Source organism: Hyaena hyaena, unplaced genomic scaffold (assembly GCF_003009895.1).
Source record: "Hyaena hyaena isolate Hyena2069 unplaced genomic scaffold, ASM300989v1 scaffold_50, whole genome shotgun sequence".
Lineage (NCBI taxonomy): Eukaryota > Metazoa > Chordata > Mammalia > Carnivora > Hyaenidae > Hyaena > Hyaena hyaena.
In genome coordinates this window covers 91536-104521 of record NW_024080682.1, presented here as the reverse complement: position 1 = coordinate 104521, position 12986 = coordinate 91536, and the positions used below count along the sequence as shown (strand labels likewise).

The window sequence follows — 12986 nt, the reverse complement described above, 5'->3', positions numbered from 1 at the left end:
TTTTTAATGGGTAACTTGAGACTTTCATGAAAGACCATCATGAAAACCCATACATGATAAAATCACTGGGAAGTATCCCCAAGCTCTAAGTTTGGACACACCTCATCACATATCTGAGTTTCTTCTTCCCAGAATCACACAGGGTCTCCTACTCCATCCAGGGAAGATGATCAGACATCATGCCTGGCTCTGTGTGCATGATTTGGGTCACTTAGTAAGGACATTTGGGATCCAACACTATAACCCCAAACAATAAATATCGCTTAGGAAATTTTGGTGTGATAGCAGGCACATGGAGAAAAAGGTTTCACCTCGGCAAAACTACAGCACTCCTCAAAGTATAGGGAAATATATCTGTCTCTTTAAAGTCAAACTGTTCCTTCACTGGCTCCACCCAATCTGAGCTTCCTGGCTCAGAGGTTTAAAGGGTGCAAACACTTTTTCCTCACAGTTAAAGCAAAAGCACCAGCTCAAACAACTTCTTTGGAGAAGAACCAGAACTCCTCAGCTCATTCAACAGAAGGTGAGCCTGGTTTCAGAGCAATGAAACCAGGAGGGGTAGCAGGACACAGGGGTGTGTGTGGGGGTGGGCTCTGGTCTGAGAGGGCACCGAGTACTCTGCCAGCAGCCCAGCAAGGCAGATGTTGCCACAGGGGTCCCGGTGGAAAATAGGGTGGGGGTAAGGTGACTGATTGTTCCAATGTCCACATGTCTCCTATTCAACAGGACAAACTTGCTGAACAGCGTATCTTCTATCAGTTGCTGTCGTGACAGACATTGAGTGCTGCCTGACACTCTATCCATTTCCCTTAGTGGGAAATTAGTCTCCTCAAAGCAAGTCTTTAGAGCTGGAAGGCAATTTAGAGAACAGTCTGTCCCAACTCCTCTTTTTCTTGAAAGAGATTCTGAATCCCAGACCGTGTGCATGTGGTTTCATCAATCTCCCAGGGATACCCAGGACACTAATGGCACAGGAAGTCTAGAATTCAGCTGGTTGTATCCTTTGCAACATTTAAGAAGAGAAATGGCATGATTGACAGTGTAACAGAGGATGTAAGGAAGGGGTGCCATGGGGAGAGAAGGAGCTATTCTATAGAAAAAAAAAATGTGCCTGAAGCCCTTTGGTTGCCTTCCCTCATTCCAGGCTTGTCACATTTCTGGACAGAGTGTGAACTACCTCCCTTTGTCTCTCCTGATCTATTTCTGATCAGGTGTAAACAGAAATGTAGAATCAAGGACCTGAGAAGGAACCAGGAAGAGGCCAGAGCATGCAAGGGTTATGCATGAGTGTAGGGGAGTCAGACATACTTTGGATTGGATCCGTCCTCTGCCCAATGTCCATTAGCACCGTGACCTTGGGCAAGTTTCTCAGGATTCCTGAGCCACATCAATTTCCTCATTTAAAAAATGAGAGTGGGGGCACCTCTCTGGCTCAGTGGGAAGAGCATGGGACTCTTGATCTCAGGGTTGTGAGTTCGAGCCCCACGTTGGGTGGAGAGATTACATAAATAAACAAACAAAAAATACATACATACATACATACATACATACATACATAAACTTTAAACATGAGAATAATAAAAATTAGCTTCCTTGCAGGCTATTTTTGGGAGAGTAAGTAAGATAATGACCAAAACATATTTATCAGTGTGCTTGGTATATGGTATACATTCATTTTTATTATGGGAAATTTCCAACTCCTTCAAAGATAAGAAGAATAATGTAGAGCACTTCCATGTTCTTATACCAGGCTTCAACCATGACCAACTGATGTCAACCTTAGGACATCTAATAACCCCTCACATTCACCCCAGAGTATTTTAACGCAAATGTCAGACATTGTGTCACTGTATCAGTAAGTATTTGAATATGTATATCTGAAAGATAAAGACTATTAAAAATATACTATAAGCTGATTTCAGATATCAATTTGAATTTTAAAAAATTACCAGATGTATCCTGATTCACCGTTTGTCTCATAGATTTTTTAAACTTATTTTTAATGTTTTATTTATTTCTAGGAGAGAGAAAGAGACAGTGTGAGCAGGGGAGGGTCAGAGAGAGAGGGAGTCACAGACTGAAACAGGCTCCAGGCTCTGAGCTGACAGTCAGCACAGAGCCCGACGTGGGGCTCGAACCCACGAACCGCGAGATCATGACCTAAGTGAAAGTCGGACGCTTAACGACTAAGTCACCCAGGCGCCCCGTCTCATAGATTTTTAAATTGAAATCAGATCCAAGTACGGTTCATAAATTGCAATTCTTTGATATCTCTTAAGTTTAATTTGATGAAGAAGTTTCTACCTTCCTGGTTTTTTGTGAAATGTTTCTGTTTAAGAAACTGGTGGTCTTTTGTCCCAGATTATTGGACAGTGTGCATTTTGGTCTCTAATCCTCAAGATGTCATTTGACATGTTCTTCTAGTTTCAGTGTTTTGTATAAATTTATATTTAAGAAGAGGCTTGATCAGATTAAGGTTTGCCTGGTGATTTGGGTGGGAATATTTCATAGACGCAGTTGTAAACTTCCATTAGAAGGCACCTTATGTTTTCTTCTGTCTCTTTCCGTGATGTAGCAGACAGTAATGATTGCCTAAAGTAAGTTTGTTTCCTTAAGGGTCACAAATTATAATATTCTAATTCTATTATTCTTTCCTCATTTATTGGATGGCATAATCCTATAAAAAGAGACTTCCTTCAACAATACTTTCATTTCCATGAGGTGTAGTTATATAAGACAAAAGGAATGCTCTTTCCCTTTATTGGCCCATGTGCAGAATGATGACATCATTTCCTAGCATACCCCAAAGGGAACACTTCACTTCTTTTAAGATGATAGTATTATTATGAATTCTTGGATTTCAACATATTTGATATATATAGTTTTTAAATTTTTTAATGTTTATTTATTTTTGCGAGAGATAGAGACAGAGCACGAGTTGGGGAAGGGTAGACAGACAGAGAGAGACACAGAATCCAAAGCAGCCTCCAGTCTCTGAGTTGTCAGCACAGAGAGCCTGATGGGGGGCTCGAACCCATGAACTGTGAGATCATGACCTGAGCTGAAGTTGGACGCTAAACCAGCTGAGCCATCCAGGCGCCCCTATATTTTAAATATTTTAATTCATTGGAATTGTTATTCTCATTGATACTCAAATTACCCCATCTCTGTCCCGTCAGCCTCTTCAAGTTGGCTCTTTAGTCCTTTTGATCAGATCCAAGCATTTTTTTTTTTTTTTGGTAAGTCCTCTCTACACCCAAAGCGTGGCTAGAACTCATGAACCTGAGATCAAGTGTTGCATGCTTTACCGACTGAGCTAGCCAGGTATCCCATGCTCTGAGTAGTTCTTGATAGCATCCTTGCTTTTATTATGACAAGATAGTCTAGGATCCACTTGCACCTTTCCTGGCCCAGATCTGGAATCAGTACCTTCTCCTAAAAATCCTAATGTTTTTGGTGGGAAATGGCATTTGAAGAGCACAGCATGCGCGCTAAGTGTGCTCATTGCCACTGGGCTTGTCACTGGGCTTCAAATTACACACGTGCACAAAAAGCCAAGAATAGGACAGGATTCCTGAAAACAATTCAAGATTTTTTTCCCCCTATTTGGCCATATGCTCTATTTCCTTAGGGATGGACAATGAAATGACTGCATTTTCAAGTTTCTTGGACCATTCTTTGTGTGGGTTGTCTGTTACTCCAAATACCAGCTATTCCATTTGCTCTTGATTTTTACTAGTTATCCTAAAATATAGTTTTTGTTTTATAATTATGTCAGCTATTTACAGATTTCCTCCACTATCTGAAAGCCGAATGTTCCTATGAAATCCCTTATGAATCAAAATGACATAAAGTGGAGGAGCAGTCACCATTAATTTATATGGAAAAAGGTTTGAGCATTCCCGGATCCACCCAAAATAGCCTCCCTTCTGTGTTTCTGATAGCTTTAGACACAACTTGCTAACAGATGCACAAAATCAATTGACAGAAAGCTCACATGCTCATCTGGCTCACAGCTCTGGTGGCTGGATGCTGAGCCCCTGTGTGGGGTTCCCAGGGAAGGTGCTTGGCAATTGGAAGGCCAAGGGCACGCTCTGGCTCTCTACTAGCTCAACTCCCTGTAAAACAAGTGTGAAATGCTGTATTCACTTTCAGCTGTTATTGTAAAAATGAAAAGCCCTCTTAGAATTTATTTCAGCCAGCAATAGCAGGTACATATGTTGGTCTTTCATAAAAGCAAAGAGGTGTAATTTGAACTTTCAAAAAGAAGGAAGTACATGTTTTCAAGACAAATTCATGAAATCTAAGTATATTCAAAGTAGTTTCCAGCTTCTACCCTGTCCCCCAATCCCCATGTCAGTCACTTCTTTCTTTGTTGACGATTCAAATTATCTGCCATTCCTTTTTCATGTACATGAAATATATGTTGTATTTTGTACCAATAGTTCACGTTCCTCCCCATTAGAGAAATAGTAGTAAAGTATACATTATTTTCTCTACTTTGCCTTTTTTTTTGCTTAATGAATATCCTGGAGATCTCTCCATCCTGGCATATAGAGATATTTCTTATCTCTTTCTACAGTTGGGTAGTACTTCACTGTGTGAATATACCTTAGTTTATTCAAACAGTCCCCTAGTAGTGGGCATTTGGTAGATTTTTGGTCATTCTCTATCACAAATAGTAATGCAGAGAATAAACACATGCCTAATCTTTTCCTGTATTTTTTTTCAGTGTAGCTCTGGGGTATAAGGAAGGAAAACTTCCTCTACCCTTCAAGGTCTTCCAGCTGCACTAAGAATTACATTTCCTTGAGACAGATTAGCAGGAGAAAAGAAGCCTGTGCACGGGTGTTCAGTAATGAAACTGAGACCAAGAGAAATGACCAGGGAAGGCAGTTTATATATTTTTTAGACATAGAGATAACAGATCTGTGAAGAATTGACAAGACAAGGAAACTTAACTTTGAGAGCTTCTGTTATGGAGGAATTCTAAAGAGACTTTGGGCTGGGGGAGTAAATTAGGAGAAAGTAATCGGTTGTTTAGACAGCCTTCATGGCTCTAAATCTCCCATCCCTGGTCATAAGGGTGTCTCTTTACCTCCTAGGACAGAAAAGGCTCGTTTCACATGGGAGATTTGTTTTCTGCTTGCAGGGGGACAGAGGAGGGTCTGAGTGACCTTCCCCCACAGGCTGTATCTTAAGTAACTTTTATTTAAAATAGTCAGTATGCCAAAGTGGCACATTTTGGGGTGACCCACCCTTGGCCACTACAGGCATAAATCCTAAAATTTGGACTTATAATCCAAGGATAAATGTACATGTACTTTTGTAAGATCTTCCTAATTTCTCCTCTATAGGTTTTAGATTGTTTTTCTATTCCCATTAGCCACAGAGAAGAGGACCTGTTTCCTCTCAACCTTTACCAACCAATTATAGCAGCAATTTTTTGAGTTTTTGTCAAGCCCGTAGGTGAAGAAATAGTATCTCAGTGTAATTTTAATTTATTTCTTTTCTTTTCTTTTTTTCTGTGTTTGATTTATTTTTCTGTACTTTGAGTGTTAATATCTTTTTATATAGTCAAGGGGCATTGACATTGCTTTTTTTCCTTTGAACTGTTTATGCATATGCTTTCTCCATTTTCTAACTAGCTGTTGGTCATTTGTCTCTCTGATTTTAGGTATTCTTTGTAGAAGAGGACAATACCCTCTTTGATATAGGTTGGAAAAAGTATCCCTCCAGTCTGACATTTGTATTTTAAATGTCTGTGGTATTCTTTGTCTCACATTGTCTTTTAGGTCTTATGAAGTCAGATGTATGAATCCTTTTCCTTACTCTCTTTCTTTTTTCCCCACAATTTTTATTTTTATTTTTATTTTTTTCTTTTATAGTTTATTGTCAAGTTTGTTTTCATATAACACCCAGTACTCATCCCAACAAGTGCCCCCCTCCATGCCCATCAACCCCATTCCCTTCTCCCCCACCCCCATCAGCCCTCAGTTTGTTCTCAGTATTTAAGAGTCTCTTGTGGTTTGCCTCCCTCCCTCTCCTTAACTATTTTTTCCCCTTCCCTTCCTCCATGGTCCTCGTTAAGTTTCTCCTGTTCCACATATGAGTGAAAACATATGATATCTGTCCTTCTCTGCTTGACTTATTTCACTTAGCATAGCACCCTCCAGTTCCATCCACGTTGCTACAAATGGCCAGATTTCATTCTTTCTCATTGCCATGTAGTATCCATTGTACAGATAAACCACATCTCCTTGATCCAATCGTCAATTGACGGACACTTGGGCTCTTTCCATGTTTTAGCTATTGTTGAGAGTGCTGCTATGAACATTGGGGTACATGTGCTCCTATGCACCAGCACTCCTGTATCCCTTGGGTAAAATCCTAGCAGTGCTATTGCTGGGTCATAGGGGAGTTCTATTTTTAATTTTTTGAGGAATCTCCACATTGTTTTCCAGAGTGGTCGCACCAGTTTACATTCCACCAACAGTGTAGGAGAGTGCCCATTTCTCCACACCCTCTCCAGCATATAAAGTCTCCTGATTTGTTCATTTTAGCCACTCTGACCAGCGTGAGGTAGTATCTCAGTGTGGTTTTGATTTGTATTTCCCTGATGATGAGTAACGCTGAGCATCATTTCATGTGTCTGTTGGCCATCTGGATGTCCTCTTTGGAGAAGTGTCTGTTCATGTTTTCTGCTCATTTTTTTTCACTGGATTATTTATTTTTCAGGTGTGGAGTTTGGTGAGTTCCTTATAGATTTTGGATACTAGCCCTTTATCCGATATGTCATTTGCAACTATCTTTTCCCATTCCGTCGGTGGCCTATGACTTTTAGTGATTGTTTCCTTTGCCGTGCAAAAGGTTTTTATCTTTATGAGGTCTCTACAGTTCTTTTTGCTCTTGATTCCCTTGCCTTCGGAGATATGTTGAGTAAGAAATTGCTGTGGTTGAAGTCAAGATCGTTTCCTGCTTTCTCCTCTAGGATTTTGATGGTTTCCTATCTCACATTCAGGTCCTTCATCCATTTTGAGTTTATTTTTGTGTATGGCTCCTTAATCTCTTTCAAGTCTTAGAAATAGTTTCCCTGCCTCTAGGTTACAAAGCATTTCTCTGACTTTCTTCTAGTATTTATATGGATTGATATTTAATGTTTAGATTTCTAAGGTATTTAGAATTTGAAGGGCGTGAAGAAGTGAATGCAGTTTTGTCTTACTCTGTGTTGTTTTATAGTTATCCCAATGCTAGTCATCAGTCCATCTTTCCCCCCATTGCTGTGAGATGTTGCCTTATGGAAGATAATTGTAACATAATACAATTGAATTGGACACTCATGAATATAGTAGGTCAATTTGGTCTATTTCTGAATTGTCTGTTTTTGTTTCATGTACTTCTTCTCTATTCATGCACACATCATACTGTATGAATTATAGAGGCTAAAATATTTTACTATCTGGTAGAGCTGGTCCTCCCTCAATGTTCTTCTCTTTCTTGATTGTACAGGCTAATTTTATTTTTTCACTTATCCAAAAGAAATTTATAGTCAACTATTTAGCTGCAGGGAAAAAATAGTGGTGACAAAATTTTTTTAACTTGTATTTATATAAAATCATGTTAAAGAAGTATCTATTAAATCAGTGTTTAATCTGGGGAAATATATTTTGTGCATCTAGGTATTTTTCTTCTTAATCTACTAATGGGGATGTGTTCTAACAATCTATTTTTTCCTATGAAGCCACCCTATATTTGTGAAATAAATCACATTTAATCGTGGGGGATTACTTTTTAGTGTCTAATCATTTATTTGGGGTTTTTGTATTAGTATTCACAAATAAGACACACCTGTAGTTTTATTTATTGGCAAAATCTTTGATAGCCTTCAGGATCAATATCATATTTCTGTTACAGGAAGAATTGGAATGTTTCCTTCCTTTTTAAGTCATCAAGAACAGTTTAATAAAGGTTTAAGTGAGTTCCCCACGAAACCATCTGAACCTGGTACGCTTTTGGAGGGGAACTCTTTACTTTGTTGTTTCTTCCTTGGTGATTGAGTTGTTTCATCTTTCTGTCTTTATGAAACCAACATGGAGAGTAGACTACTGCAGGTTTTCAGGGAGGAAGGCAAAGGTGACAAGAGAGAAGTGATGGTTTCCATTTACCTTCAATGACTCTTTTTCTTCTCCTTCCCCTCGTTTATGCCCTAGAGCCTCCTGGTGGAGACATGGCGGACCCTCAGGACAACACTCTGCGGATTGTTCTCGTGGGGAAAGCTCAAAGTGGGAAGAGCGCAACAGCAAACACCATCCTGGGGAGAAAAGCCTTTGAGTCTAGAGTTGCTGCCCACGCGGTCACGAAGGTCTGTCAAAAAGCATCCGAAAGATGGAAGGAGAGGAATCTTCTTGTTGTTGACACCCCAGGGCTCTTTGACACCAAGGAGACCCTGGACACCACATGCAGAGAAATCAGCAAGTGTGTCCTCTACTCCTGCCCTGGGCCCCACGCCATCGTCATGGTTCTGCAGCTGGGCCGCTACACGGACGAAGAACAGAAGACCGTGGCATTGATCAAGGCTGTCTTTGGGAAGCAAGCCCTGAAGCACATGATCGTGTTGTTCACTCGCAAAGATAACCTGGAGGATTAGAGCCTGAGTGTCTTCTTAGTAGATTCAGATGTGAATCTAATATATATCATCAAGTAGTGTGGGGAACGCTATTGTGCCTTCAATAACAGAGCCTCTGAGGCTGAAAAAGAAGTTCAAGTGCAGGAGCTGGTGGAGCTGATAGAGCAGATGGTGCAGAGCAATGGAGGGGCTTACTTTGCTGATTCCATTTATGAGGAAACAGAGGAGAGGCTGAAACGAAAGGTAGAATTCCTGAAGAAGATCTACACCGATCAATTAAATAACGAAATTAAACTAGTAGAAAAGGAATACGCTCATAATTCAAAGGAAGAACGTGAGGAAAAAATAAAACAGCTAAAGAGGAAGTATGATGAACAAATAAAGAATATCAGGGAAGAAGCTGGGAAGAGCATATTTGATGATGTTTTAAATAGGATTATGAAGGTGCTTTCAAGAATATGGCATATGTTTTGGTAGTAATGCCCATTTCATTTTTTCTTCTGAATTTACGATGACTTGTGATAGCAGTAGATTGTAGTTTCTATAGATGGCTGTGACAGTAGCTTCTACTTTTCCTACAACCTGACTCTTACTCCTGCCACTGAGTTGTGGGGTTTGTGTCCTCTGTCTTGGAACAGGGCAGATTGTGGGACTGTTTCCATAAATAACAGACGGTCGAAGCAACACCTTGTGACTCTAAGGGTTAGTTATGGGCAATGCTTCCGGGCCCTGTTGGCGTTTTTGCCTTTGGGACTTGACCGTCATGTTGTGAGAAAGTCCAGGCTGTGCCTTGAGAGACTCCCATGAAGAGGGCCTGAAGTCACTGGCCCACTCCCCTGGCTCACCTTTCATCTGTGAGCCAGACCAACTTGCCCACCATGCAAGTGAGGCCACACAGAATCTGGCCCTCCGGCTGCCCCGCCACCTCAGATGAACTTGCAAAAAGCAAAGATGACCCATTCCCACTGAGTCCTGCCCAAAGTGCAGCTTCATGAGAACAAATAAATGATGGGTTTTGTTTTTAACCACTGAGCTTCAGAATGGTTTGTTATGCAATTGAGAGCTCACCAAAATGAAATGTCTTCCCAGGTCTGAGTTCCCACTGCCTCCCCTTCCCACCTGTTCCTCTTCACACAAAGTTGGCATAATCAGGCAATGGCATATAGAGTTCAAAGACTCAGGAAAATTCAATCAGAAATCCTGCACACATGAAGGGTCAGCACCCCTGGTCATGTGCGATGTTCCAGTGCACGGCCACAAGTACTTTCTTAGGGAGGCGCTGGGTTTCTCTGGAAAGATTATTCTGTGGTTCATGGAGATCTGGAAGTCGCAGGGTGCTCTTATTGTGCTTCTCTCTTTTCTTTTTAGGTACCATCCTTACTTAAAATGTCTCCAACTGTACCTGAAAATTCCCATCTGGGCCACATACTTTTCATTAGCCTCTGCAGCCCCACACTTCATGTTAGCTCTTTGCCCCTCGAGGCTGATCTATATGCACTACATCGGTGGGATCTCTTGCTCTCTGACTTCTGCCTGGGCAAGAAATGGGAAGTCCAAGCCGGAGATGCTGTGGGAATACAAAGCAAAGCTGGGCCATCCGTTCTGCCACCTCTCTCCCTGCAGGGCCATCTCTGACTAGCGGCAACTCTACACCAAAGGTCACAGCTCCTCCCTTGGTGGCCTTTCTACCCAACTCTTCTTCTTCTTTTTTTAATTTCAATTTTTAAATTTTATTTCTGAGAGAGAAAGAGAGAGAGAGAGAGAGAGAACATGAGTAGGGGAGGGTTAAAGAGAAAGGGAGATACAGAATCTGAAACAGGCTTCAAGCCCTGAGCTAGTTGTCAGCATAGTCTGACCCGGGACTCAACCCACAAGCTGTGAGATCGTGACCTGAGCCGAAGTTGAATGCTCAACCGACTGAGCCACCCAGGCGCCCCGACCCAACTTTTCTTCTGTGTTCCGGTTTTTGTTCACCCCCTCAGGGTTGGAATGTAATTTTCTCACTGAGACTAGCAATGTCCCGTTTAGTTTCAAAATTTCCTGTGTCCACAGCTTGTAAGAGTCCCGTCTCTAAACTTTCCCCTAAGTACCTAATGAGAGCAGACTATCTTTTTCCTGCTAGAATCTGACTGATAAATCTTATGATACCCACTTCTCTTTCAGAGCATTTTTATTGCTGTTGATGGTTTTAAATATCCTCTGTGTTTGTTTTCTGCCACTAGAAAATCCCTCCTTACCCTTCCAAGCTGTGACATTGGCAGTCAGTAGATAAAAGATTCTGTCTTGCTAAACTAATACACAAACTTCAATGTTAGATGGGTGACTTTCTGTCACTCACAAGGATTGCAGATAACCCAAATCCAAATTCACGGAATTTTTATGGTTGTCCTTTGTTTCATCTGTGACCATGATTGAGAGTATTTGCCATTTCAGTGAATTTTATGGAGACAGATTAGAGATTAAGTCTGGAAAACAAGATTCTAAGTACCCGCTCATTCTGAGATTCGTTACAAGTCTCAGTAAAAACAACATGGAAGAAAAAGCCTCTCATGAGAAAATGTGTGTCAAATGACACTGCGAGACCAAAATACTCTTTGCCGTCATGCCATTCTTATGTTCAAAAGTACTTCCTTGTAAGTGACTCATCTGGGTGATAATATCTCTAGAGAGCTAAGTATTCATCCCCTGTCCTGACATTTTTCATTTTAGGGTCGTTTGAAAGATATTTTCCCTCAGAGATATGCAGAAGCATTCTTATTTACAATTAACCTGTGTTAGGGCCATTTGAATGTTCTGCTTACAAGAGGTGATTTCTTTTCTCCCAACCTTAGATTCTAGTTTGAAAGGTAAGACATGCCCAGAGGAATAATGAATAAATGAAATAAATCATTACCTCTTTACTTGGCTTTTGAAATATTGTTCACTCACTTCTGTTAACATATTTTATGTACCATTTTTCTCTGAAGGCGGTTCTAATTGAGTGCTGAAGTCTCTGGCATTTCTAGCACTTAATGTGTGCATTATCCCTGCTGTTGAAATATGTGATAGTCATGACCCATAATGGGGAATTTAAACTAGGATTTATAGAGGAAGACCTGAGGAAGAATTATGGTGTGAAGTCTACTGTGAAGGATGTATAGGATGTGTCCACCTGGCTGATGGGTATGATGATCATGCTCTGTTGAGAAACAGGAAAGTTTGGGGCAAGGGGTAAGATTTTCAGGGGAAGGGTAGTCAGGAGCAACAGTGTTCAGTTAGGTTTGTGACAAGTTGAATATCAGATGTCAAAGGTAGGTTCCAATGTAAATGACCTGCGTTAATTTGATATCTGGGTCAGAAGGTTATGTGAAAGGCTTGGGGTGAATGTGGAGGATATTGACATAAATATCTCCCTCCATTTCAGCTGAATCTTTAATAATTGCCAATAGCCCACAGTCCAAAGCCATATGCTAGAAGATCCATATAAGATGCCCAAAGGAAGAAGCAAGAACCAGTTTTGTGAGATTTAGTCCTTGAACTAATCTGATAGATACTTGAAGGGGTCAGGAGGAAAAGACCTTTGTCTTTAGGTTTGATTTATTTAAGTAATCTCTACACCCGACATGGGGCTCCAACTCACGACCCTGAGATCAAGGGTCGCATGCTCTTCCAACTGAGCCAGCCAGGTGCCCCAGATGGAAAGACTTTAAGAGAACATTTCAATTATTTCAATTATATGACAAATTAAGTTTGGTTCATCTTGGGGTTCATCTGTAGAGCAATCGTCTCCCCAGTGCAGAAGGTGACCCAGGTGTAACTGTGTCACCACATAAGGGACTCCTCTCGGCCTGCCATGTTCAGTGAGATGGAAGTTCCCTCTCTTCTGAAAGCTAGTGAGGCGGCCTTTGGACTTTTATGCTGCCAGAGCGGTGTGGGCAGAGTACCTTAAGAGACTTGATGTGTGTCCTTTGGAATTTGGCTTTGCTGCCTGCTGGTCCCATGGGATATATGAAGGCTGTTGCTGTGTTCTGTGTAGGGAACAGGGTACACACGGTGGTGGCTGTCTTGGAAGCAGTGAAACTTTCACTAACGGAGGGCTAAAGCCTATGCTGCTCATATCAAATATTAGCCGCATGGTAGGGAGGCAGCCAAAGGCAGTTTGAAGGGGACTTGTCCAGGGGCCCAGCAGGGATCCCAACAGCATGTGTGGGGACCAGAGCTCTGGAAGTCTAGGCACCAGGAACAGACATTTAAGCAAGAGGCAGAACGGGAGAGAGTGGTCATTAGTTGGGTTTGTGATGGCAGATTCCCAGGGAAGACTCTCTGAAGAGTCGTTAACGGTGCTCCTTGGGGAAAAGAGCCACTAAGAATGCCACCACCA

The 12986-nt window shown here is 41.3% G+C and overlaps 1 protein-coding gene across 1 annotated transcript; it reads left to right on the top strand.

The window, feature by feature from the left end:
* Nucleotides 1-464: 464 nt before the first annotated feature.
* GIMAP7 (GTPase, IMAP family member 7) lies at nucleotides 465-9651 on the top strand. The gene is given in 2 exon segments (XM_039230769.1): nucleotides 465-523; nucleotides 8211-9651. A coding segment is annotated over 1 exon segment (876 nt). The 5' UTR covers nucleotides 465-523; nucleotides 8211-8227; the 3' UTR covers nucleotides 9104-9651.
* Nucleotides 9652-12986: the final 3335 nt, after the last annotated feature.